Raw genomic sequence first — 25,051 nt, 5'->3', positions numbered from 1 at the left:
GTTCTGAATTTGCAGGCATATACTACCACTCTTGGCTTGTAAGATTAATTTTTCACCCACAAATCAGGAATGCCCACAGGGAAACCCACAGCCAAGGAGCAGTTGCCAGGGTGGCAGGCAGGGGAACTTCCCTCCTGGCTCCTCCTCCTCCAAGCCTGCAGGATGGTGGGCTGTGTCGACATCTTCTCCACCAATCTGTCCTATTCTTGCCTGTTCTGGCAACATGGATGTGTCCCTCTAATTTGAGGTTTCAGCTAAACCCGGAGACTGAAACCTTTGGAGAACCGTCACCTCCTCCAGCAGCTGGGATGTTCTGTCCCAGTCAGACCCACGGTGGGACCTCGAAGCCTTTGATCACTCATCCCTTCTTTTCCTGGTTCTCCCTCATCCACCCCCCTCAAAACATGCGCGCGCGCACACAGAAACCTCTTCTGCCTAAGCATCAGAGCTACTGCCAGCATCCACATGCTTACATGCCCAGGCACCCGCACTCCCCAGCCCCACCCCAAAATGTCCACCTCAGAGCCTCTGCCCTTCAGCTCCTCCCACCCCGCCTGAGAGGCAGGTCCCAGGTTCCTGGAGAGGAAGGAGAAGCCTCCCAGGGAGAGGCTGTGAGCCTGGCATTCAGCTGCCAGTTGGCAGAGCTGCTCACGAACTCTTGGATGGGTTGGTTGGCACAGGAATTTAATAGGCTGTTGTGGTGTGGCCTGGGGGCCTCAGCACCAAAGGTAACTGTGTGCTGTTGTTTCCATGGAGAAAAGCTGTCTGAGCTCAAAGCAAAAGTGACCTTTCGGGACACTCCCCTTTGTGCTCTAGGGGTGACCTCTCTGTGGTTGAGAGTCAGCTGCCTAGAGATCCCTGGCCAAACCTCAGCCCTGGCCCAGCCCTGCTGGGAATGAGTCAGGGTGAGGAGGAAAAGGAGGAGAGGGGGAGAGATATAGGAGGGAGGGGAAAGGGAGGAAGAAAGGAAGGGAGGGAAAGGGAAAAGGAGGGAGAGGAGAGAGGAGGAGAAGGGGAGGGACAGAAGAGGAGAGGAAAGGAGAAAGAAGGGAGGGGTGCAAAGGGAGAGGAGAGGGGAAGGAAGGGAAGGAAGAAGAGAGGGGAGAGGTGGGAGAGGAGGGGAGAGGAGGGGGAAGGAGAGAGGAAGGGGATGGGAGGTGGAGGAGGAGAGAGGAGAGAGAATGGGAGAGGAAGGGGAGAGGGGAGAAGAGGGAAGTGGAAAATAGAGGGAGAGGAAGAGGGTATAAGGGGGAAAGGGAGAGAAAAGGGGAAGGAAGGGGAGAGGGAGAAGGAGGAGAGAGTGAGAGGGAGAGGAGGGGAGGAGGAGAGAAGGGAGAGGAAAAGCTGTCTCTTAGGACTTGACTAGACATAGAAAGGCACAAGGATGTACAAAAGCACATCCACTGTGACGGTAGATAGATGAGATGACGCCAATACACACACACACACACACACACACACACACACGTGCACACACACACACATACACACACACACATGCACTCACCAATATACTTCGTCACCCTTAAGGTTTGAGGAACAGGGAATAAGAAATCAGCGAGCGAAGGAGGAAGATTTAGTGACCTTGTAGGGCCTGCATTGCTCCAGGTTGTGTGTGAGACAGGTGCCTCTATGAAGCTCCAGGTGTCGTGGACCTGTGCACACCAAGCTGGCCTTCAGGTCAGACATCAGCCTGTCTCTGCCCACCAGGGTCTGCTTTTAACGACCTGCCACCATGTCCCCGGCCAGGGACTGAATTATTCTGATGACTTTGCAATGTGAAGATGAATTCAGCAGAGACAGCAGAGACAGAGAGAAAGGCAGACCTGGACATGTGGACACAGGAGGCTCCACCCTCCTCTGTCTCCACCTGCCCTGGGTCTCCACCTGCCCTGGGTCTGCACCTGCAGAGACTCCACCTGCACAGTGGTCTCCACCTGCCCTGGGTCTCCACCTGGACTGGGTCTCCATCTGGACTGGGTCTCCACCTGCACAGTGGTCTCCATCTGGACTGGGTCTCCACCTGCCCTGGGTCTCCACCTGCACTGGGGTCTCCACCTGCCCTGGGTTTCCACCTGCCCTGGGGTCTCCACCTGCCCTGGGTCTCCACCTGCGCTGGGTCTCCATCTGGACTGGGGTGCCTCCCTGCACTAAATTCTCCACCTGCACTGATCTACACTTGCAGTGCGCTCCACACCTGTCCCGAGCCTCCACCTGCACGGGGCGTCTGCCTGCGCCAGTTCTCAGCCCGCAGAGTACGCACCTGCAGTGAGCTCTTTACTTCCACGGAACCTGCTGCTGCACAGGGGCTGGAGACTTCTGGTCCCAAAAACAAGTGTGGTCCAACATCCCCTTGTTTTGTCCCTCAGCAGGAACTGTCTACGGGATGCAGCCCGGGTCTCACCTCAAGGAAGTGTTGGGATGCGGTGAGTGCTGGGTGCCTAGGAAACTCAGCCAGCTATCTCCCCAGGAACCCAAGGAACTCCTGACCAGAGCAGGCCTGAACTACTGAGCAGGCCCAGAGAGGAGCACCTTGGGACAAAGGGGGTCAGCAGTCACTAGGCAGAGAACACACAAAAGCCGGCAGAAGAAAGCTGTTTAAATGCAGGCGTGTATGGAAAGACGTGCACGCGTTCGAGGCCTGACTTCCGTTCTGGCTTTGGACAACACAACAATCCTGGGGATACAGTGTGGCTTGGAAAAGAAGGTGCAGAAATCAGTGTCTCGGACGCGGGCTCATTTACCAACTTGCACAGAGGTTAGACTGAGCCACTCACGGTTCCTTCTAACCTTGAAGATGGGGGGGGTGTATTTTCGGGGAGACGGAGCAGGCAAAGCCCATGCGACTGCCCTGCCCTGGGTCAGAGCCCTGGCATGATGTCACTGGGGCATCCATTTGGGAGTCTGTTCTTGCCACCCTGGCTGTGTAAACCCTGGGAGCCGCTGCAGAACTGTGTGTAGGGACGAAGCCAAGCCTTTGGAGGTGCGGGAGCACCGTATGGAGCACCGTGCGGAGCTTGGAGGAGACTGAAATAACAACACACGCCAACACACACCCACGAGGAGACAATCACATTATTTAACCGTCAGTCAGGAAGGACTTGGGCACAGGGCCAGAGGGGTCCTGGGGGTCCCTTCCAGCCATAGGCTAGACATTAGCTTTCTTTCCAGGGTCGGAGACGCTGAGGAGGTGTCCAGGGGAGGAACTATGTAGCCAGGACAGTGCTGAGAGCCATGACGACTTCCACACACTGAGGAACCAGAGGCAGGCCCTGCACAGCCCTCTAGTCTGGTCTCCCCCGGAGGAGTGGCCTGGCCTTGAGTGGCCCCTCCTGCCAGGGACAGGTGGTCTCGGAGCTCCCACCCTGGGAGAGAGAGCTGGAGTCCTGAGGCAGGGGAAGCCATGCAATCCAGCATTGGCGGTGCCCCAGGGGGAAGGCGAGGAGGGGAGATTCAGCCCAGAAAGCCACACCCACAGGCACTAAGGAAAACCCTGAGGGAGGGTGGGGCTCGGGCCCACCCTTGCAGCACCTGTTCCCAATATCGGCTGGGGTTTTTGGCATTTCTCTCTTTATCCTCTGTTACTTTGTTTTTTTCACTCTTTAAATAATTAATATAATTATTTTTTTTAAATACAAAATACACAGTGTCCTTTCTCTTCCACTTATTTGGGGTGACAGGAGAGTGTTTTAAATAAAGGTCTCAGCTCTCTAACGGGTCACCAGAGGGAGAGCTGAGGCCCAGATAACACCCTTCCCCTGGACTGTCCCGGCACCCCCTGGTTCACCCCACCCCTGGCTGCTGCCCCCAACTTGAGGCTTGAGGTGCCCTGGCCCAAGGCCCCCTAGGTGATGAGGGATCCTCATGGGAGGTGGCACAGAGTCCATGCTGCGTGACCCCAGGTGGACCTGGTTTTCGGTTGACAGGGTCAGAGGGCCTAGCCCATGAAGCAGACAGGCCCCAGCAGCACGCCTCCGCGCCTCGTGGGGGTCCCCAGGTCTGAGAAGGAAGCGTCCAGGACGGGCAGCTGCTCCAGCACAGGCGTGCGCACCTCCAGCACCGTCCGGCCTTGCTGGGTCTTGACGGGGACAGGAAGGAGGGGCTGTGAGCACAGTGACACGCTCCCCTAACCTCAGCCCCAGCTCGCCTCTCCTCTGAGAATCTTGGCCATATCCAGATGATGCTGGACGTACGGGTTAGGACTGGCAGTGTAGCCACTCTCAGGGCCATCTTTGTGATCCACAGTTGCACAAGCTTGTGTAACTCCATGTAACGCAGGTGTATGTACACAAGCCCACACAAGTGGCTTCCCCACCTTCCCTCCCTCCTCAATAGCCCGTTAAGCGCCCTCCCCTCAGGTACGTCTGACAGGGGAAGCTGGGCTCCTCCCTGCTGGCCCTGGCACCCCATCTCCTGCCCGTAGCCCACATCTGGAACCTGCCACCCACCTGACAGCCATCTCTGAACTCCTTGACGTAAGGGCTGGTCTCGGGGCTCAATTCATCCTCATTGGCCCCCCGGAGTTTCAGCGGACCGTCATGGGATACTACGGAGCATGGGTAGGAGACATCCTGGTGGGCGGAGACGCTGAGCAGCCGCAGGAAGGTGAGCTGGACCACACCCACTGGAGAGCCCTCGGAGTCCACATAGGAGAACTGGAGAGAAAAGAGTCAGGGAGCGGCCAGAGACCGGGTAAGGACCAGCAGGTGTCAGTCCTGGGACCCGAGGAAAGGCGACAGAGAAAGTGTCAAAGGCCACACACAGGGGAAGGGAGGGTCAGGCAGACAAGGAGGGCAGACTGAGGGCCAAACAGTTCGCACCTGTGTGACGTCATCCCTGGGCGTAACACAAGTCTCCCCTCCTGCTGTAAAGTTGCAGAACACCCTGAAGGCATCTCGAGCACAGCCCTGGTTGGGGTCCACCCAGTATTCTCCTGTCGGTGAGCAACAGGAAGGTCGGGGTCACGGAGGTCCGTGCACAAGATACTCCTTGATCCACGTGCCTCCTTCCCTCCCTCTACCTGCAGCCCAGTGTCCCAGGGTTTTCCCCGCTCGCAGCCCTGCACCTCTCCTGCCTCAGTTTCCTTTATCACCTCGCAGCCCACCCCAATCTCCGGCTGGTGCCTGCATCCCCAGTATCGACTCTGGGCTGCCCAGCGGAAGGAGTGCAGCCAGCTGTGTGAAGTCAGGTGCATGTGCACACGTGTGTGGGCCCCCTGGGACACCGCTGCTAACAGCTGCTGCGACCCTTCTCACTCTCCACAGTCCCCGCCTCCGGCACCTTCCCTGAGACCCCCACCCCCAGCGGGCACGGTTCGGCGCCCTGGACCAGGGTGCTGACCATCGGGAAGCTCGGGGTGGCAGAGCTTCAGGTCCTGGCAGGTGCGCGCAGGGCTGTCCTGGGTCCCCGTGGGCCGCCTCATCTGCTCGATCTCCTCCCGCAGAGAGTCCAGTGAGCCGAAGATCTCCTCCAGCCCCGCAGGGCTGCCCGGGGCACCACCCGTGGGCAGCGCCTCGTTGTCCTGCATCAATTGGCTTCCATCCACGGAGCGGCGGGTCTTCTTGGGCATCTGGATGGGCAGGGGCTGGATCACCTCACCCGGGGGGCCCTAGGTGGAGAGGGGGAGGGTGCAGTGAGGTCACGGTGAGAGTGAGGCCGGGTAGGTACAGCAGGGTGTGGCAAGGCTTGGGGGGAGCAACAGGCGTTGCCTCCTCTCTCCTCACTCACCGGGTGGCCGGGAGGGCCCTGGACGCCCTTCTCTCCCTTGGGTCCAGCTGGGCCCTAACAAAGGAATTAATAGTGTCACGGAGGGGTCAAGAGGTCAAGCATAGGATCAAGGTCACGAAAGGGTCAAATTGGTCTTTGGCAGAAATGAGGGTTCCCCGGTGAGAAGGGGGAATGTCAGGGTTAACAGGCCAGCTCAGGGAGGGCAAAGGTCAAGGCTGATATGACCACTCACTGTGGCTCCTTTGGCTCCTTTGGGGCCAGCGGGTCCCTGTAAATGAGCAGAAGGGGTCAGCACAGGAAAGGGCACAGAAATGGAGAAATCAAGTCACCAGAGGGAGAGTGGAGGGGGGGTGTTGAGGGACTAGGAGAAAGAAATGGTACTTACAGGCAGGCCAGGAGGCCCTCCAGGACCGATGGGCCCAGATGCTCCTGGGATACCCTAGAACAGGATGGGGAGAGGCTGGTCCCTCAGTCCCTCAGTCCCTCCACCCCACAGGCCAGTTCCCATCCCCCGCCTCAGCATGGACCCACCCAACCCCCGACCCCTCTGAGCCGTGTCCTGTACCCACCGTCTCTCCCTTCTGTCCGGGGGCACCCTGAGGGCCAGGAAGGCCCCGGTCACCCTTCTCTCCTTGCTCTCCAGTCGGCCCAATCAGCCCAATGAGACCTGGGTGACCCTGGATAAGGGCAAAGGTGGTCATGGATGCTAAAAGAACTGACACAGCTGAACACGGGCAAGGGACAGGGAGGCAGACACAGGGTCTGGGGAACGCCTCAGTTGGGAATGATCCCACGAGTAAGGACCCCGAGGACTGGGTGTTGGGGGCCTGAGGCAGAGCAGCGGGCGCTGGCCACCCCCGCAGGATCTGGGGCTGAGGAGCATGATCCCAGATCTGTCACTCACCTTCTCTCCCTTGGCTCCAGCATCACCCCGGAGGCCAGGAAGCCCTGGGGGTCCCTGTGGGGAGACAGGAAGTCACTCTCCCCAGAGGTGGGTTCAAGTTCACCTTCTACTTCCTCCCTGGCTCTGGCTGCTCCAGGGTGCCCAGCCACCCACACAGCCCAGTCACTTACCACAGGACCTGGGGGCCCAGCCTGGCCTGTGGCTCCTGGACGGCCTTGCTGACCCTGTAGATCAGAAAGCACATCCAGGGTCAGGAGGATTATCCCTCCATCACACACTCATGGCCTTCATCCTCCCCCCGGATCCTTCACACTGCAACTCACCACTGAGCCCGGGAGCCCCCGAAGACCATCAGGGCCAGGCTTTCCCGCTGGGCCTGCAGGACCCACAGGACCTGTCTTTCCTGGGGCCCCCACAGCACCAGGGTCCCCCTGAAACACACAGAAAGAGCTTGTCCCCAAAGGCAGAGGAGGAGACAAAGGAGGCTGAGGTAGGAAGGGTGGGGCACAGCGGCACGTGCAGGGGGGGGCCCAGCATGGAAGAGGTGGACAGAGGGAATGCGTGTGGAGTTGGAGGCCTGAGGAAGGAGGACGCAGGGTTAGCCCCAGCACCCTGGTAGCCTCTGTCACCTTCGCTCCCTTCTCTCCTTGTCGTCCCTCTGGACCAGGAGTGCCAGCAGGTCCCTGAAGAGGAGAAAGAAGGAAATAAGGTGGGAGGCAGCTCATCACCTCAGCCCCCATCCTGTCCTCCTGCACACACACACTTATGCACGCACACAAACATGCATACGTGCGCACACACACAGGGGACCAGTCACAGATAGTGAAGACAGGGGCAACCACACCCTGTTAGAACAGAACCTCTGTGTACGCGGTGACTGGGCCACTTTCCCACTTCCCGTTGCCCGCTCCAGCAAACAGAGGTTAAGCCCAAGTGGGTCTTCGGAGAAGCCCTTTTTCCCGTGTCCATTTTGATAGGTCAGTAAGTCAGACCAAAACCCAGGGACAAAAGCACCCAAGGTGCCAACCAGCCAAAGATGGCCAGCTGCGCGTACCGCACCCCAGCCAAAGGCCACCAGATGACTGTGTCTCCCGGCCCATCGCCTGCCATGGCCTCGCCTCCATCCACCCTACCCGAGGCCAGGCAGCTCAATAAGCATCACTTACCCGCTTTCCAAGGGGCCCAGGGGGTCCATTCTCCCCAGTGGGACCAGGGGATCCCTAAGGAGGGAGGACAGGAAGAGGATAAGTGGACTCCAGCCAAGAGACCACTGGGGACAGGTACGGCCCAAAGGAAGAGAGGGGTCACCGGTCACTCACAGGCTGTCCTGGCTCGCCGTCCTCTCCTTGGTCTCCCTTAGCCCCATCCTGGCCCTGAAGTGAGAAACAAAGTCAGAGAAGGCCCCCAACGGGGCTGGCAGCTCACCATCTGCCTACTCACCCTGCCAACCCCTGCTCCTGAGACCCAGGCCCACCTACTCCACAGGGGCCAACCAACAAAGCACCACCATCTTGGCCTCTAGCCCCCCCTGGGTAAGACTTACCCGTGGGCCAGCTTCTCCAGGGGGGCCAGGGTCCCCAGGAAAGCCAACAGGACCCTAGTCCAGAGGAAGAAGAAGGTTAACGCCCCAGCTCCCAAGGGCAGCTGAGGTCCCATGGACACACCACACTCTCCTCCTCACCCTTGGAAGAAGCTCCCCTGCACCCCTTTTCCCAGCCTCATCCTTTCAGCCTCCTCGAGACCACCTTCCCACAACCTCCTCCTAGGCATCACCCCCAGCCTTGGTCTCCCCACACATGAGTATTCCAGGGTCCCCCATTCTCAGAGGCCCTTCTTTCACCCCTCCCCAAACTCACAGGGTTCCCCTTGGGGCCGTCATCGCCTGTGGGGCCTTTGGGCCCTGGTGGTCCAGCCTCTCCCGCCTGCCCCGTCTCCCCTTTCTCGCCACGCTCTCCACGCGGACCCTGCACAGCAAGGGGAGGAAACAGATGGTCTCAAGGGGTCTTGAAGGTTGGGGAGACGGTCCCTACTCCCAAGACAGCCTCGGCCTCCCCTCAGTCACTCATGACAATGGGACAGCCAGAGTCAGGCCTATGGGACTGTCCCGGCCCCTCCTCCCTTTCCAGGAAATGGTGGCTGGGCTCCTTCAGGCCAGAGATCAAGCCAGGAGCAGACTCCAGGGCCGTGGCCATCCTGGGACAAGAGACAGAAAAGGGGAAAGGGGATCAGAGAGCAGGGCCTCGGAACTGTCACTCACCTTGATGCCCGGCTCACCCTGGAGTCCTGGAGAGCCTGACTCCCCAGGTTCACCCTAAAAGAGATGACCATCAAAGTTTCCCCCACAAATCCTGACAAGCCCACATCAAAAATAAGCGGAAATCTAACCCTCACCCCCCGCCAAGACTGGGTCATTCACCCTTCCCCACTTACCTTCTCTCCAGGGGGACCCAAGTTCCCAACACCTCCAGGGGGTCCTTGTGGGCCCTGTTAGAGGAAGAGAAAGAAAGGTCATTAGGGGAGATGGCCTGGCTGAGAGCCCAGCAGGGAGGTGGCGGCTGTGGCAGCAGCGTTCCCAGGGTCTCGGGCTTCTCTTGACACCTGAGATGGGACTTCGGCTTATGGTCTAGGGAAAGGAGGCGGAGGGCGACTTACGTCAGCACCATTGGGTCCAGCGGGGCCTCGGGGTCCTGGAGGGCCAGGCGGTCCCTGGGTGGGCGGGGTATGAATGCATCAGGATGGGGAAGGGAGGGACATGAGGAGGGATGAGCAGGATGGGAAGGCCTGGGTGAGCAGAGACCCAGGCAGAGGCAGAGGCAGAGGCAGAGCTGCAGGGTCTGCAGTGGTACATCAGGCTGGGACCGACCGGCTGGGTGGCAGGTGGGCTTGGACCAGTGAGGGTCGCACTCACCATAGGCCCCACGTCTCCTGTTTCTCCCTTCTCCCCGGGAGATCCTGGCAGGCCCTGTGCAGGTACACGGAGCACAGGCTCAGGTGGTCAGCTCATCAGAACCAGCCCTTGTCACCCAGCCCCACAGCCCCCTCCCCCCGTCTGCTCCCACCTCCCCAGTCATCAGCAGCACCCTGAGCCTACTCCCAGGCCCTGCCCCCCAGCCCAGCTCACCTGTAGGCCAATGGGTCCTGGGGGCCCATTGAATCCTCTTGTTCCTTCGTCACCTTTGGCTCCAAAGTGCCCCTGGGGCCCCCGAGCTCCAGGCTCCCCATCAGCTCCCTGGAGCAGGGGCAAGGACACAATGATAGGTCAGAGGTCAGGTGTCCTCCATCTATAAATGCAGACTTGAGCACCAGGACTAAGGGGAACTGAGGCAGGCTAGATTCTGTGGGGGCCTCAGCGGAGACCCAGGGGCACTTACCGCTGCTCCGGGCTGCCCCACAGGACCGATGGGACCAGGAGGTCCAGGAGGGCCCTAGAGAAGAAAGGAGAGTCAGAGATGTCCGGACAGGTTGGGGGAAGGGTGGGATGAGGTTAAAAGCCAAGAGGTCAGAAGCCAAAGGTCACAGATACTTACATGTTCTCCCTTGTTCCCCTTGGTGCCCTTCTGTCCTGGGTCTCCCACCTCACCCTGAAGGAGAAGGCAAAGACATACAAGGGGAAGGAGATATGCAAATTAGACAGAGGCCAGCGGTGTCACGGAGAGAAGACTGGACACATAGAAGGCTCAGGTTCCTCACCTTGTCTCCATCCTCTCCAGCCACACCTGGCGGGCCCGCAGGACCAGGAAGCCCCACAGGGCCCTGCACCCCATCTCGGCCAGTAGGACCAATGGGGCCCTTCTCACCCTGCACAAAACATGGGAAAAGGTAACGGCATGGAAGCAGCCTCGCCTCCAAGGACCTCCCCCAAACACCTTGATAGCATCACCCCTCAGCTCACAGTTCACAGCCTCCTGCCCCCATGCTCACCGGGACGCCTTTCTCTCCTGCTGCTCCAGGGGGACCTTGTGGGCCTGGACGCCCCGGTGGACCAATGGGGCCCCCTGATCCTGCTGCACCTCGTTCCCCAGGGGAGCCCTGAGAGAGAGATGGAGTCAGACCCTCTAGGAAGGGGCCCGCAGGACCCCTGACCATGGAACTCAGGACAACAGAAAGTCAGATGCATCCTGGCTTATCCCCAAATTCCCTCTGCCTAGGCCCACTTCTCCCGCCACAACTTGCCTGGAATCCTTCCTCCCCCACCCGCTTTCCTGGCTCCTGCCCACTCCCTCCAGGGAGCCCCAGACTCACTGCAGGGCCAGGAGGGCCGGCTGGGCCTTCATTTCCCTTCAAGCCAGGTCCACCCTATGAAGCAGATTTAGGGTCACAGGTGAGATGGGAAGGTAAGGCTTCACAGGCATGGTATCCCAGAAGACACGCCGGGAAGGGCGGGCTTTGGGGAGATGTGGGCTCCGTGAGATGACAGCAGAGAGTACTATCAAGGGGACCAGGAGGTGAGTGACCGTACTGGCTGTTGGCTTTGGGGGTCACACTCACAGCAGTGCCCGGGAGGCCTCTCTCTCCTGGGAAGCCTCTTAGACCAGCAGGACCATCCTTCCCCGGGGCACCAGGGGGGCCAGGATCACCCTGAAATGAAAGGATTTGAGCAGAGATCTCTGGACCCTCAGATCCACACTGGTCCATTTCTTGCACCCTCCCACCCCACCCCAACTCCTCTCTGCTGGCCCCTCACTGACCTTGGTCCCTTCCTTTCCAGCTGTTCCAGGCAGTCCTTGCTCGCCAGGAGGTCCTGGGGGGCCAGGGTGACCTCTCTCCCCCATGGGACCGCTTTCCCCAGCTGCTCCCTGGGAAAGGCACAGTCTAAGCTCAGCTCCACCAGCCCGGAGACCCCACTCTGTGACCCACAAAGTGTCAAACTAGAGCCCCTGAGTCTCCCCCAAAGCCACAGGGAAATGGCTGGCGCTCTCCTGGCTGGTGCTGGGGCTGACCATCCTCAGTGTGGATTGACCTCGCCATCTTGTGTCACAGCCCGGAAACTTCTCAGGGAGAAAAGGAGCTGAAATTCAGGATCCCAGCCTGGGGTCCCTTGCCCAGGCAAACAGTCCTTAGGGCTGTGTTAGGGCGGTGGGGGGGGAGAAGGCCCTAACTCCAGATCTGGGGTGCATACTTTCCTGGGGGAACCCTACCTGAGGTCCCACCACTCCAGGGGGTCCTGGGGGGCCGGTCTTCCCTTGGAATCCCTGGGAGGAAAGCCAAAGAGCGAAGTCAGAGCAGGACCAGACAAGGACGGGGTGACAGTGGGGCAGGCCCCAAGTCCCGGTTCCAGAGGAAGACAGCACCAGGGCAGCTCAGTCAGTGGGATGCAAGGACCTCCTCACCCCGCACCCCTGGGATCACTCACCACTTCTCCTCTCTGGCCTGGGTGTCCCGGCAGCCCATCCTTCCCTGCAGGGCCCTGGAAGGGGTTTGGGGTCAGGTGAACTTGACGGGGAAGAGGGATGGGGGGAAGGAAGTTAGCTGGGTCACAAGTCAGCAGTCACCTTACCGGAGGGCCTTTGGGACCAGGAAATCCATTGGGGCCTTGAGGTCCAGGAAGACCCTAGAGGCAGAGATGGAATGAGAAGGTTTTGGACAAAGGAGGACCAAGGTTCTTCCCCAAGGGAACACGTGGACACTCACCCTCTCTCCGGGTGGCCCGTGGGGACCATCACCACCTGATGTTCCCTGTGAGAGAAGCAAAGTCAGGGAGTGAGATGGGTGTTCGTCAGTCACCCCCAAGGAGGAGGGTGGGAGGAGCAAGGAGGCTTACGGCCCAGCATCAGGAGACAGCCTGGCAGAGCCCACTCACCTTGGCTCCGGACTTCCCAGTGGCACCTCGGGGTCCCCGCTGACCCCTTGGACCCTGGGTAGACAGAAGGGGAATGTTAGGGACATCCTTGAGTCTTGAGGCGCTCACCACGTTCCTGAGCATGACCTTGAACCCCTGATCCTCCTGCCTCTACCACAGTCAGCTGATGCAGCGCTGGGGATGGAGCCCAGGGCTGTGCCCACTGAGCAGTGCTTTGCCAACCGAGCACAGTTGGGTTGGTGGGCACGGCCCACCTCTGAGCCACACGGTAACAGTGCCTGCAAGCCCCTCCTCACCCCCCACACAGCACTCACCGTGGGGCCCCGTTCTCCCCGAGGTCCTGATTTCCCAGACAGGCCCTGGTGGAAATAAAGTCAAGCCAACATTACCCAAGGCAAGACCCCACAGTGGCCCCTCCAAGCACCCCCAGCTCCCCCCCATGCACGCTCCCATCCCCCAGCTTACCCGAGCTCCCTTCTCTCCACTGGCTCCAGGAAAACCAGGAAAACCTAGGGACCCCTGAAAGGATAGAGAAAGAATGAGGTGAGGGGAGGAGGCTTGGCAAAGGCCAAAGATGGTGAAGAGGCCTCAGAGCAGCAATGGGGCTAGCTAGGCCATGCTAGGGAGAAACAGGCCTGCTGCTCTACACATATCTGTCTCTCATCTATAAAACGGGAGTCAGTCAGCCAAAAATGTCTCGAGGGAACCCCCACTCTGCCAGTCTATGCTTCCAGGGGTCAGAGGTCAAGAGTGGGTCAACAAAGAGGGGCAGAGTGGGGCATCACAGCACCTTAGGACCCTGGCGTCCAGGGTAGCCAGGCAGACCAGGAACACCTAGCTTGCCCTGTGGAAGGACAGAATGCAGTCAGGAATGACAGGAGCCATGGCGCTCCCACAGAAGCCCCATGGACGGACGCCCCGGGCCCCGGCTTCTTTAGCATCCAAGAGCAGGGTCCCAACCCCATCTCTGCATCTCAGCTCCTCTGTCCCCAAGCTTAAAGCTGCAGGACCCCGTGGGGCTGCAGCCTGTGGTCCAGCCACTGCCACCCCATCTTCAGGTCCACCCCGCCCCCAGCAGGCACTGCTGGACCAGCCGGGCCCCCTCCCCTCCGTGAGGGAGCACCAGCCCAGCTCCTCCCCAGGCACCATCTTGCCCAAGAGGCTGCAGAGCTGTCTAGGAAACAAGGGCTTTGCCCCCCATTGGGGTCCGTAACCATCTTAATGTCCCCTATACATGCAGAAGGCTTCATCTATGAAGCAGGACTGCCCTGGGGGACAAGGCCACAGACCCCCCTCCTCCTCAGCACCCCTCGCCACATTCTCACCCCACCTCGCTCCCCTCCTCCTCGGCACCCCTCGCCACACTCTCACCCCACCTCGCACCCCCACGTCCTCCCAGGATTTCTCCTTGACTTCTTAGCGCCCCCTCAAGCCACGGGTGCCCAGCATGCGCCATGCATAGAGGCATAACGAATTCACACTGTCTTTGATCGAGTTACTGACTTCCACTTGGCACCCAACCTGCCCCAGCGAGCAAGCCACTCTCCCCGTCACCTTCTCGCCCGTGAGCCCGGGGGGCCCGGGGTCTCCAGTGGGCCCAGTACGTCCTTTCGGCCCCTCGGGGCCATCTTCTCCTCTGGAACCAGGGACTCCAACCTCACCCTGAGAGGAAAGTGGGGAGCTGAGTGGGGACAGAGGTGGGCCTAGGCCCCCAGTGAGGAGAGGCGCCAGCAGGGCCAGGTGGGATTGGCAGGAGAGCAGTGTCCATGCAGACAGACAGTGAATGGGGGACCAGCACAACCGACTACGTGGCCGCCATGTCACTGGCCCCCATCTCTAACCAGGGGCAAAACAATAGAGAAAAAAACCTTCCATTTCCAGGGAGCACAGAGCAGCTCAGAATGGAAGAGCGGTAGGACAAGGAGTTGGGGGATCGGGTGGAGAGGAACTTCTACTCACCCTGTCTCCTTTCACGCCTATGTCACCTTTGAACCCAGGAAAGCCATCCTCGCCCTGAGAAAGACAGAGGTGAGAGGGCCCCACAGAGGGTAAAGGGCAGAATTGGGGATCACAGAGCACAGGCAAAGGTGTGGATTTCAGAAATGAGAGGGCAGGTGGGGCTGATAGGAGGGCAGGGGAGCACTGAGGGAGAGGAGGGCAGGGGAGCACTCTGAGGGTGAGAAGAGCGGGGGAGCACTGACGGAGAGAGAGGAGGGAAGAGGGATCACTGGGGAAGAGAGAGGAAGGCAGGGGATCACTGAGGGAGAGGAGGACAGGTGGAGCACTGAGAAAGATGAAGGCTGATAGAGCACTGAGGGAGAGATGAAGGCAGATGGAGCACTGAGGGAGAGGAGGGCAGGGGAGCACTGAGGGAGAGAGGAGGGCAGGGGAGGGGTCCAGGTACGTGGAAGCTAAGTGCACAAGGCTTTACCTTTTCACCCTTGTGGCCCTTCAGGCCCCGAATTCCATCCACACCCTGGAATCAGAGGGAGGGTAGAGATAGAGTGATCAGCCAGGCTACTCAGCTCCCCCTCTGGTTCCCTGGCAGGCAGTTACCTTGACACCTCGAGGGCCTGGGTATCCTAAAGGACCCTGTGGACCAGAGGGACCCTGGAAGAAGAAAGAGAGGGACTTAGGAGGGGCCTGAGGATGTCATGTGAGGGCTCAGGGGGAGGGAGACGTGGAACAGTACCAGAGCTGAGGGAAGGATGGGACAGGAAACCCCAGCCCTTCCCCAGCCCCGTCAGAGGGTGAAAGGAGAACGGAGGGTCTCACCTGGTTCCCTTTGGTTCCGGGGGGACCTTCCTTCCCTGGGTGACCCTGCAAGGAGGAGGTAGGGAATGTCTCCGTTGGCCCTAGTCAATGTCCCAATAGGCCCTGCACCTTTTCTGACCCAAACTGCCCTGTGAGCCAAACAGCCAGACCCACAGGCGGCTACCACCAGCAACCTTCCAGCAGAAGGTGCACACTGTGCACACGCCACGGAGGGGCCCCCAGGTGGCACGCAGGGGCGGGGGGAGGGGCTCACCGGGAGTCCATCTGATCCAGGCATGCCAGGGAGGCCTGGTTTCCCTCGAGGACCCTGCAGGCAGATCGGGAAGATCACCACCAGAGGAATTAGTTCTCTAAAGACTCAGGAGAGAGGGGGCGCTCCCCACCCACCCCAGAACCTGATGCCCTGGACTCAGTCACCCACCTTCTCTCCATGAGGCCCGACGGCACCCTGAGGTCCGGGGAGGCCCTGCACATGGGGAAAGAGAAGACGTAGGAGCCATTAAGGGCCAGCAAGAAGGACCACTGTCCTGTCCCCACTCAGATGGGACCCGGTGAGGCCTAGGTGTCCAACACTAAGGCTGCGTGCGAAGAGTGGTAGGCAAGGCCACTCACTTGGGTCCCTGGAGTGCCCTGTTGTCCAGGAGGCCCTGGCTCTCCTTGGGGTCCCTAGAAACAAGCAACCAGAGAGGGCCAGGCCAGGCCCCAGCAGGGGTCAGGCTGAGGCCAGACAGGGGTCGGAAAATGGTGACAGAACAGACAGGACAAAAGGTCTGAGGACAGCCAAGATGACAGGGGCAGGAAACAGGAAAGGGTTCAAACTGGCAGCCAGCCAGCAGGGCTGGATGGGGGACTTGCAGGGGTAAGGGGCAGGGTCTCTGTGCCAATCACTCACCAAGCTCCCTTTGGGGCCATGGGGACCATCCATGCCTCGGACTCCCTGAAACACAAGACGGGGTAAGCAGGCTGGAAGCTGGGGCCAGGCCAGGGGCACTGTGGTTTCTGGGAAGGCTGGCCATGCCAGAGGGTGGACAGCAGACACCTGATCACACACGTTTCATCGCAGCCCCAGGCTGGCTCGGCCAGTCCAGATCTGCAGGGTGTGGGTCTGTGGGTTTGAGGGCTGCTGTTTTGTTTCTCTTGAGGATTCTTGTTGGTTTTGGCTCCAGCCAGAGCCCTGGTGCCCTACACCACATGGCCCATCAAATGTTTCTTGGGGGAAGCTAGAGCAGGAATAAGTGGGGTCTAGGAGTGAAAAGCCCATGGACAGGGGGCAAGAAAGAAAGCAGTTAGAAAGGGTGAGGAATTGGAGAGGTCAGGGGCAAGGTTGGGCTAGAAGTCAAGGTGTCACTTACTGGGGGACCAGGAATACCAGGTGGACCTTTGGGGCCAAGAAGTCCTCGGGGTCCCTGCATTCAGAGTTGATGGAGAGTCACTATTTGTGCCCGTTGCTCCCTATGGCTTCCCCCAGAGCACCCCACACTCACCGACTCTCCAGGCAGCCCCCGGGGTCCAATCTCTCCATCATCGCCCTGGAGAAGGGAGGCGTATGAATGGGTGAACCTTCCAGAGTCCAGCCCCTGCCCCAACCACGTCACTTACCCGCTCTCCATCCTCGCCAGGAGGCCCGGGAAGGCCCTGAGCACCTGTATCACCCTGGAAAAGGAGGGGACAGTGAGGAGGAGCCTCAGGTCTCCTCATACAGGCAGACACTGGTCCCTTCGCTAAGCTGCTGAGCTGCCAGCCTCCTGGCCTCACTCTGAGGTCCCCACTTCCCCCCAGAGATCCAACCCCATCCCTGCATCCAGCCCCCATCATACTCACCCTCTGTCCCTTCTCGCCAGGTAGCCCCGGAAGTCCATCAAAACCTCTGTCTCCCTAGGAGGAAGGGGGAAAACCAAAATGAGGTCCAGCCCCCTCCCGACCCACCCCTTCCTACTCTGTCCTGAGTGAGGAGGGACCACAGCCCATGAGAAACCGGTGAGGCCTGGTGGAGCAGGCAGGGCAGCCACAGCTGTGAGAGGAGAGGAAATGCTTCACCTTCACGCCAGGTTCTCCAGGCATCCCACGGGCTCCATCGGCACCTGCTCGGCCCTGGGGGCACAAAGCACGTGTGAGGACCAGTAGGGGTTCGGTTCCCTATCCGCCAAGCTCCATTCCCATCCCTAGAGGACTCACCCTTCGACCAGCCTTGCCAGGAGGGCCTGTGAGGCCCTGAGGTCCCCTGGGGCCCTAGTAAGGGAGAGACAGGCTGGTTAATGGGCAGAGAGGAGGGACACTAGGCTACAAACCAGATGAGGGGGTTGTCACCTGTGGGCCCAGGTCTCCAGATTCTCCCTTCAAGCCAGGGCTCCCAGGCTGCCCCTGTGAGAGAGGAGATGGCCACATGGAAGAACACAACCAACAGTGATCTCAAAGCCCCCCCGCACCACCCCCCCACCAGCCGCATTCCCCCCACCAAAGAAGCAAAACAACTTTCAATCTGGTTCTGTCACAAAACCATCTGCAGCTGCACACACAAATAAAGAAACGCTACTTTGCCATGTACTTTCTCACTCACCAAGGGCCCAGGGCGGCCCGTGTATCCCATGGGGCCAGGGGGCCCACGGAGGGCCAGCTAGAGGAGCAAGAGGGACAGAAGAGAGGAAGGCTATTGGAGAACACAGCACACCCCAGACTTGCCCTTCCTCTATCAGTGAGCTCTACCCTCCTCCATCTCCCTCAGCCTAAGCAAACCCTTTCAAGCCCTCCTTTCACACCAATCTTCCTCCCTTCCCACTACCCACCTCCCTCTACCAGCACCAGCCCCCCTCCCCCGGCCCTGCTCACCCGTGCCTGCTGCAGAATCGCCTGGGCCTGGGCCTCCTGGGCTGCCACCACGGGGCCCTTGTCACCCCCACTACTGCCAAACCGGAACTGAGGGGCAAGAGGAGACACAAGTTCCCCTCCGCAGGAAGTCCAAGTGCCCGCCAAGCCTGGGGTGCCCCCCAATGTCCGAGCTGCGCCCCTGGCTCTGGGTAGGCCCTCGGAGGTTTCCAGAACGTCGCTTCCTCCCACCCTCCTTCACACTGCAGCCACTCAAGCCTCTCCCCTGCTTCTAGCAGGGGGTCTTTCTGCCCGGCTTAGATGATCCGAGTTTGGCTGGAGAAGGCCTGGGTGCGGCTCCAGGTCTGAATGGGATGCACTCTTCCCACCCCCAAAACATCAGTCGCTTTAGCTAGTGCTGTGAGTTCCGGGTCCTGGCGCCTCCACGGTCTGCGTGCTGAGATTTCGGGCATGTGCCACCATGCTTCTCCTGCACAGCCTCTTGGTTTAGCTCTTGGGGATACCACCCCCACCCCCACCTGTTTCAAAGCCCAGAAGAGAACTCACGGGGAGCATCAGAGAAGTGCCAGGAGGACCAGGCGGTCCATCTGATCCGGGGAGCCCTGCCCGGCCAGGGGGGCCCTGAGCAGGAAAGAAGAAAAAGGGGAGGCAGGAGCGTGTTAGGGATGTGACATCGTTTTGAACTCCTTCCTTGTATGACCATATAGACTATCTCTAGATGTGTCGTGGCCGCTCTACCCCGTGAAGAACAGCGTAGGGAGCTAGCAGGTCACCGTCCCCACCAACCGGAGGGTGCGCCTGCTCTCTAGGCTATGGGGAGCACTCTCCGTTAGCCAGCTGATGAGGCATTACTGAGCACAGCACCCACCGGGCATCTCCGCAGTTAGCCCTCCCCCCAGAACATTCACTTACCCTCTCACCAGGGTCTCCAACTGGGCCTGGGTTCCCCTGGACGCCAGGGGGTCCAATTAACCCCTGAGGGACAAAAGAAGGAAAGTAAGATGTGGCCATCGGACGGACGGAGAGAAGGGGCCCCGTGGCTGAGGAGTGGTCTGTACAGCGGAAGCGTGGGAAGGCCTGCAGCGTGGACCTGGACATACCCAGGCCAGCCACAAAAGCAGCTGCAGGAAACGCCCTAACAAGAACGACTGCTGACGACAGCATAATGCACTCACCGCAGGGCCTTCTGGGCCCGGTGGTCCCTCTACGAACATGCCCTGTGGGGTCAGACGTCCAAAGTTAGCCACCATCCACCCGTTACTCCCTCCTCCCGTCTGCCTCCCTCAGCCCTGTGACCAGCGGGGACTTACAGGCTCCAGCACCGCAGGCTCTCCCTTCTCTCCCTTTAGCCCCCGGGGTCCATGGGCAACCTGAGGGAGACACACATGTAACCCCCAGTGGGGCCTGTGAGCAGCCAGGACCAAGGACCCCCGCCCCAACTCCAGCCCTCACCTCAGGCCCCCCCCACTACCTCCAAACTCTAAGCGGTTGCCTGGCCCACCCAAGCAAGCACATGCTGCCAATAGGAGAGCTGCTTCCCCTTTCGGGATGCTGAACGCCAGCGCTCCTCTTCCTGGGGGACCACCCTGTCCCTGAAGGCTCCTTCTGACCCCAAGAGTCCTTATCTGCCTCCCCACCTTACCCTACGTGCCCAGTAGTGGGCAAGTTTGTTTCTTGGGAGTGGGAGTAAGGCAGGGAGCCAGATGAGAGTCTGATTTTAAAAGCCAGGGGGTTTTCTCCAGCAAATAAACAGCATGAGCCCTAACCTGTTTATCCGTAGCTCTGTGCTGTGGCTGTTTGTCTGGAGACACTCTCAGGAAAAGAACGCTGTGTGACCCCGGCTGCCCTCACACTCAGCGCCCCTGACTTAGCCTCCCAAGCGCCACCACCAGGCTTGTTTCTGGTTGTAATTTGTATTCCTGAGGGGTTCACGAGTTTAAAATGCCCAGAGAAACTGGGGAGCTGGCTCACTTGTTCTTTCGAGGACCTGGGTTCATTCCCAGCACCCACATGGCGGCTCACAACCCCTGTAACTCCAGCTCTAGAGACTCTGACACCGCGGTCTGACCTCCGCAGGCATCAAGCATGTGTGTGTGCGCAGACATGTATAAGCACATATGCGCTTCTGTGTGTACAGGCAAACACACACATGGAGATTCAGAAAGCTGTGGTCACTGCTATCCCAAATTCTGGCCTCTCAACTGGATTTTGGAAAAATACAGAAATTGGGGTCAGTTACCTAAACCTCAGAAGTAACTCCCACAGTTCCCTAGCTCCCTTCCCAGCAAGGGTGCTGTGCCGCCCCTGCCCCTCCTGCCCCCCTAGCTCTAAGTCCACCAGGCCCTCCCTCCCGCTCTTCCACCCCAACCCCCACTCCAAGCTTGGGGCCAGACCACAGACAAGTGACAGAGAGAGGATGAAGATCATTTACTACTCCAACTCCTCCGACAAAGACCTTTGCAGTCCCCCTCCACCTCTATCGTGGCCAGTTAGGCATGATCAGTTCCCATATCCCAGCTCACCCCCAACTAGTAGAAAGCGGCATAAGGCACAGGCAGCAAAGGTGGCAGTATCAGATAGGCGGGCACAGAGTTGGGTAGCAGCAGCAAGGGGACAGCCATGACAGCAATGCAGGCAAAGCACGAAGTGGGGCCAGCGGGAAGCCGTCCAACAGACAGGGACGTTTGAAGACCTGGGAAACCACCAAGGAGATAAAACAAAGGGACACCCGCGTGGAAGTAAGACTGATGCCAGAGCCAAGAAAAATGAAACATGGCCAAGATGGCTAGAAAACACACTGAACAAACAGGAAGTGGTTAGAGAGACAGGAAGCAGGCAAGAAAAAAGAATCCAGGAAATGGACCTTCAAAAACAACATGGCGACCATGACCAAGAGAGAACAGAAGTTCACAAAACAACTAGAAAGTGACTCTTGCAAAAAGAATTAAGAGGCTGAAAGGCGAGATCCAGAAAAAAAAAAAACAAAAACGCCAACATCAAGGCTAGGGCACACAGGAAAGGGCCACGAGAAATATCTAGGCCCACAATGCATATCCTTGTAATTTTGATAATCTAAGGTACCCGGGAAGTAGCTTATGATCTAAGAAAATTTCTACAAGACAGCAGTAAAACAAACAATCCCTTTTAGCCCAGCCTCTCAATGTCGCCAAAAGAGACATCAAGGCTACAGAAGATGGGGAAAGACAGATCAGAAATGGTCCCAAAGTTTAGAAAATGTCACACAGGAAGTTAGAAACTTTGGCATCAACATGGACATGAAGTTGTTTTGAGCAAGAGATGAGTGAGACAGACAGAAAGTAGACACAAGGCAGTTGCTGATTGATGAACAGGTTTATAACATCCATCTCAATTTAGACAAGAAGTAGCCAAGAAAGAAAGGAAGTGGCCACGGGATTGAAAAGAGTCCAGTTGCCACGGGCAGAGGATCTACGGGAGGCACGGGGTAAGACATTTGACAGGGGAAAACAGGAAGTGATCATCTCAAGCAACACAGACATCTCACATGAAGAGACTGTGACAAACCAACAGGAAGTAGCTCACAGCCAACGAGGATCAGACAGGAAGCAGCTCACAGCCAACAAGGATCAAACAGGAAGCAGTCCACGTAGTGACCCCTGAGGGCGAAGGCTGGACAAGGAGCTGCTTTCACTTACGGCTCCTGAGTGAGCTGTCTCCGCAGAGAGGGCAGGGCCAAGCTCGGTCTCCTCACGATAATCATCCCCATAGCCATAGGTGTAATCGTAGATCCCTGCTGGCGCGTCTGTGCCACCCTCCCCATATTCCTCTGCCTGGAAAGTGTCGGCTGTTGGGGACACCTGAAGATCTGTCTGTTCCTTCCCAAGGACAGGGAGGGAGAGGGAGTAGGTGGGGGTATTAGGCCTAAGAGGGGGCGTCCTCTGGACCCCAGAGTCTGATAACTTCTAGTCCAAAGGACCCTGAGGATGACTGGGACTGGAGTTTTCTTTCTCAAATGAGCAAGGCGATGGACTGAATGGAAAGGAATGACTGTCTACCACAAAAATGGATGTTTGGAAATGGATGTGGTTGGGGAAATGGTGGAGAACAAGAAGGGTGGCCGGAGGGCTGGACACAGAACTGTCCATGGACATAATGATAGATGGGGAATCCAAGACCAAAGACAGAGAAGAAAAGGGTGGGCGTGCTTGACCGAAAATGGATCCTCCGAGAATGGCGCCATGGCACAGAGAGCAGAGAATCGACTTGAGTCAAAATATAATGATGAGGCAGTGACACCAGAAGAAATGGCCACACTGAGACAAGCAGGTGGCAGGACTGGAGGGACCTAAGCCCTAAGTGGATACATAAAGAGCCCTCCGGCCAGGGAGGGGTGGCTCATCAAGATGCTAAGGGGGCAGGGCCTTCAGCTGGAATAGGCTCGGGGTGAAGTTACCTCTTCAAGGAATGGCAAGGGACTGGACTCCAGGGCTCCTTCCTCTTCACCTGGAGTGGGGTACTATCCCCGAGGGGAGGAGGAAAGGAGCGGGGGGGGGGGGGAGAGAGAGAGGAGAGTTTAGCAGGAAAGAAAGCAAAGCTGCAGCCTATCCCCACCGCCAGGATCTGGGATGGGGGATGGGGAAAATCTCAGATCTTGCAGCCCCTTCGAGGAAGACAGTTTGAGGAGACTGTATCTTCCATGTCTCTAAATTGGGGGCAAAGATCTGGATGCCCCGTTCTACCTGCCGATAACCGCTGCCTCTGGTCCTGGGGGGGGGCCCTGGCAGCGGGGGAAGCTGCCCGTCGAGCTGGGTGTCGGGAGGGGGGAGGCTGGCCTCGGGCTTTGCCAGAGCCTCCAGCTGGAGAAGGCCTCCGGGCTGGTGAGGGGAGCGCCTGCCTGGCAGCTGACCTCTTGGCAGGAGGGTTAGACTTTCGGGGAGGGGTCCGACGCCCCCTAGGGGAAGGGGGAGCCCTGTGGTTGGAGCTCTGCAGTGGAGAGACAGGAGGCAGGCAGTGAGCACGTAAACCTCCATAAGCTAGCATCTCTCCCAGAAACTGGGGGGTGTGACGGGGGCTTAGCACAGGAGACAGTGACAGGGAGGGGGGTACTGGGAGAAAGGGGAGAGGTGAGGGGGAAGCTCAAGGTTACCTGGTAATCAGGGGCCGTCCCCGTAGTCATCACATCGTAATAGGGGGGTTCGTAGTCATAATAGAGAGGCTGGGAGCAGGAAGGGGGGCGACAGGATGGGACGGGGGCGGGGATGGAGGTGGGAGGGGCAGGAGGGCAGAAGGAGATGGAGTGGGGGTTGGGAAATGGGTGTGGATTGGAGAATGAGAGTCGAGAAGCAAAGGAGAGGGTGACAGTGAGGAAGGAGAGAGTGGAGAGGTGAGAAGAGAGGGCATGGGTTCCCCATGTGGATGGAAGCAGACATGATTAAGAGATTGAGCCTCCCAAGCTTCAGACGGTCCCAGGAACACATCCGTCACCCCAAACACCAGGTCCCCAACCCAGGCTGTCATCCCTCTTCCCACCACACCCAAAGGCACTTGCTGAGCCAGAGACCTTCTCTTCCCTTCCCCACACTTCCACAGACCAGCCACCTCTGAGATTCCCTCCACCCCTACTACCCCCTACCACTCCCACTGGGTACCACACCTCAGCTTCATTCTCCCTCCGCTCCTCCTCCTCCCCTCCTCCTTCTCCTCCTCCTCCTCCCCCTTCTCCAACTCCCCCTCCTTCTCCTCCTCTTCCTCCTCCTCCTTCTCCTCCTCCTCCTCCTCCTTGTTCTCCTCTTCCCCCTTCTCCCAGGGGCTCACCTGCCCCCTGTTGTCTCCCAATCTCTTAATTCAAGAAAGGGATGGGAAGCCCAAGGCAGACAGGAAGAAGATAGCACACAGGTAGCTGCACACAGCTCCCACCAGGGATTCTTCATAACGACTCTTTTTATTTTTAAATAAAAATAAAAAGTTGATGACTGGGGATTGAGAGAAGGGCATGATGGGAAAAGGGAAGTATGCAATGATGGGATGGAGCGGCCTGGGCTGCTGTGGGAACTGCCCTGGAGAAGCCCAGTGTCCACCCCACGATGCTGCAGTTTCTGTCTGCCCGACTCCCTCACCTGCTGCTGGGGCTCCTGGCTCTGCGGCTTATGAAGTCTTGCTGGCTGCTTCTTTGGAGATCTCTGGGCTCTGTGAGGCTTCTGAACCTGAGGTCCATCTCTCTGTGCCCTCTCACATTCCAGATCCCTCTGTCCACAAGACTGATAGGCAGCTTGGACGCCTGGGACAATGAGGAGCTCTTGAACATCACCCTGCAAAGACACGTGGAGGGGAAACCAGTGGAGAGCCAGGCGAGTAACTGGTGTGCAGCTGAGGCGGTGCAAGCTCCCAGAGGCAGGCCAGCGGGGTCTGGGGGAAGACGCAGCTGGGTGGGCGATGAGTGGGTGGAGGATGCATGCATCAGGGTTGTCGGTGGGTGACTGGATAACTGGGCAGGAGGATAAACCAGCAAATTAGTTTCATAGATCGACTAGTGGACAGGTGACAAGGACTGACTGAATAGCTATAAGCTACAAAGATATACAGGTCTGGGACTATGTCATGGGAGAAGGTCTTGAGGTCATACATGGGCCTTTCCCCATTGGCTTCTAGAGACAGGGATAGCCTAAGATGCTTGACCTCACAGCATTGGGGATGGCGGGAATTCTGTGGACGGACCTCTAAAACTGAAGAATCTGTCTCCTTCTGGACATAGGCTAATACTGACCCTCACCTAACTCAATTACTTGAGTCCACACGGTGCTTTCACAACTGTTTATCTCAAAGCAAGACAAAGAATTCCCTGGGATGGCAAAGACCTTATGCTATCATCCTGTGGTTTTCTTTACCATTTACTCAGAAAATGACAGCCAGCCATGTGGGTAGATGGGTGAATGGATGAATGAATAGATGGAATGGAAAGGTAAATGGGTCAATAGGTTCTCGTTCAAGTGCAATGAGAATGATGGTAAATGGATGGATGGATGGATGGATGGATGGATGGATGG

The 25,051-nt window shown here is 58.5% G+C and overlaps 1 protein-coding gene across 5 annotated transcripts in view; it reads right to left on the bottom strand.

Moving 5' to 3' along the window:
- Nucleotides 1-3,062: 3,062 nt before the first annotated feature.
- Col11a2 (collagen type XI alpha 2 chain) overlaps nt 3,063-25,051 on the bottom strand; it is a 27,163-nt gene continuing 5,174 nt past the window's right edge. The window contains exons 5-66 of one of the 5 annotated variants that reach the window (XM_055591956.1): nt 24,125-24,316; nt 23,155-23,223; nt 22,462-22,524; nt 21,704-21,883; nt 19,340-19,399; nt 19,205-19,246; nt 18,942-19,004; nt 18,576-18,650; nt 18,033-18,119; nt 17,764-17,820; nt 17,514-17,567; nt 17,382-17,435; nt 17,244-17,297; nt 17,028-17,081; nt 16,806-16,859; nt 16,691-16,735; nt 16,559-16,612; nt 16,099-16,143; nt 15,819-15,872; nt 15,628-15,672; nt 15,460-15,513; nt 15,207-15,251; nt 14,988-15,041; nt 14,863-14,907; nt 14,391-14,444; nt 13,986-14,093; nt 13,222-13,275; nt 12,897-12,950; nt 12,746-12,790; nt 12,432-12,485; nt 12,263-12,307; nt 12,129-12,182; nt 11,985-12,038; nt 11,770-11,823; nt 11,320-11,427; nt 11,120-11,209; nt 10,874-10,927; nt 10,553-10,660; nt 10,322-10,429; nt 10,159-10,212; nt 10,003-10,056; nt 9,753-9,860; nt 9,540-9,593; nt 9,284-9,337; nt 9,062-9,115; nt 8,889-8,942; nt 8,488-8,595; nt 8,175-8,228; nt 7,951-8,004; nt 7,798-7,851; nt 7,261-7,314; nt 6,955-7,062; nt 6,802-6,855; nt 6,632-6,685; nt 6,297-6,404; nt 6,113-6,166; nt 5,960-5,995; nt 5,728-5,781; nt 5,341-5,608; nt 4,821-4,933; nt 4,449-4,655; nt 3,063-4,078 (exon numbers count right to left, since the gene is read on the bottom strand). In XM_055591956.1, coding sequence (XP_055447931.1) covers nt 3,938-4,078; nt 4,449-4,655; nt 4,821-4,933; nt 5,341-5,608; nt 5,728-5,781; nt 5,960-5,995; nt 6,113-6,166; nt 6,297-6,404; nt 6,632-6,685; nt 6,802-6,855; nt 6,955-7,062; nt 7,261-7,314; nt 7,798-7,851; nt 7,951-8,004; nt 8,175-8,228; nt 8,488-8,595; nt 8,889-8,942; nt 9,062-9,115; nt 9,284-9,337; nt 9,540-9,593; nt 9,753-9,860; nt 10,003-10,056; nt 10,159-10,212; nt 10,322-10,429; nt 10,553-10,660; nt 10,874-10,927; nt 11,120-11,209; nt 11,320-11,427; nt 11,770-11,823; nt 11,985-12,038; nt 12,129-12,182; nt 12,263-12,307; nt 12,432-12,485; nt 12,746-12,790; nt 12,897-12,950; nt 13,222-13,275; nt 13,986-14,093; nt 14,391-14,444; nt 14,863-14,907; nt 14,988-15,041; nt 15,207-15,251; nt 15,460-15,513; nt 15,628-15,672; nt 15,819-15,872; nt 16,099-16,143; nt 16,559-16,612; nt 16,691-16,735; nt 16,806-16,859; nt 17,028-17,081; nt 17,244-17,297; nt 17,382-17,435; nt 17,514-17,567; nt 17,764-17,820; nt 18,033-18,119; nt 18,576-18,650; nt 18,942-19,004; nt 19,205-19,246; nt 19,340-19,399; nt 21,704-21,883; nt 22,462-22,524; nt 23,155-23,223; nt 24,125-24,316 — 4,596 coding nt within the window. In that variant the 3' untranslated portion in view covers nt 3,063-3,937. Of the gene's footprint in view, nt 4,079-4,448; nt 4,656-4,820; nt 4,934-5,340; nt 5,609-5,727; nt 5,782-5,959; nt 5,996-6,112; nt 6,167-6,296; nt 6,405-6,631; nt 6,686-6,801; nt 6,856-6,954; nt 7,063-7,260; nt 7,315-7,797; nt 7,852-7,950; nt 8,005-8,174; nt 8,229-8,487; nt 8,596-8,888; nt 8,943-9,061; nt 9,116-9,283; nt 9,338-9,539; nt 9,594-9,752; nt 9,861-10,002; nt 10,057-10,158; nt 10,213-10,321; nt 10,430-10,552; nt 10,661-10,873; nt 10,928-11,119; nt 11,210-11,319; nt 11,428-11,769; nt 11,824-11,984; nt 12,039-12,128; nt 12,183-12,262; nt 12,308-12,431; nt 12,486-12,745; nt 12,791-12,896; nt 12,951-13,221; nt 13,276-13,985; nt 14,094-14,390; nt 14,445-14,862; nt 14,908-14,987; nt 15,042-15,206; nt 15,252-15,459; nt 15,514-15,627; nt 15,673-15,818; nt 15,873-16,098; nt 16,144-16,558; nt 16,613-16,690; nt 16,736-16,805; nt 16,860-17,027; nt 17,082-17,243; nt 17,298-17,381; nt 17,436-17,513; nt 17,568-17,763; nt 17,821-18,032; nt 18,120-18,575; nt 18,651-18,941; nt 19,005-19,204; nt 19,247-19,339; nt 19,400-21,703; nt 21,884-22,461; nt 22,525-23,154; nt 23,224-23,822; nt 23,889-24,124; nt 24,317-25,051 lie in introns of those variants that run through there. The other 4 variants (XM_055591957.1, XM_055591960.1, XM_055591958.1 and 1 more) reach the window with 4 other exon arrangements.

Source organism: Psammomys obesus, unplaced genomic scaffold, assembly GCF_907164565.1.
Source record: "Psammomys obesus unplaced genomic scaffold, mPsaObe1.curated_primary_1811, whole genome shotgun sequence".
Lineage (NCBI taxonomy): Eukaryota > Metazoa > Chordata > Mammalia > Rodentia > Muridae > Psammomys > Psammomys obesus.
Note: the sequence above shows the minus strand (reverse complement) of the source record. Positions and strands in the feature narration are given on the sequence as shown.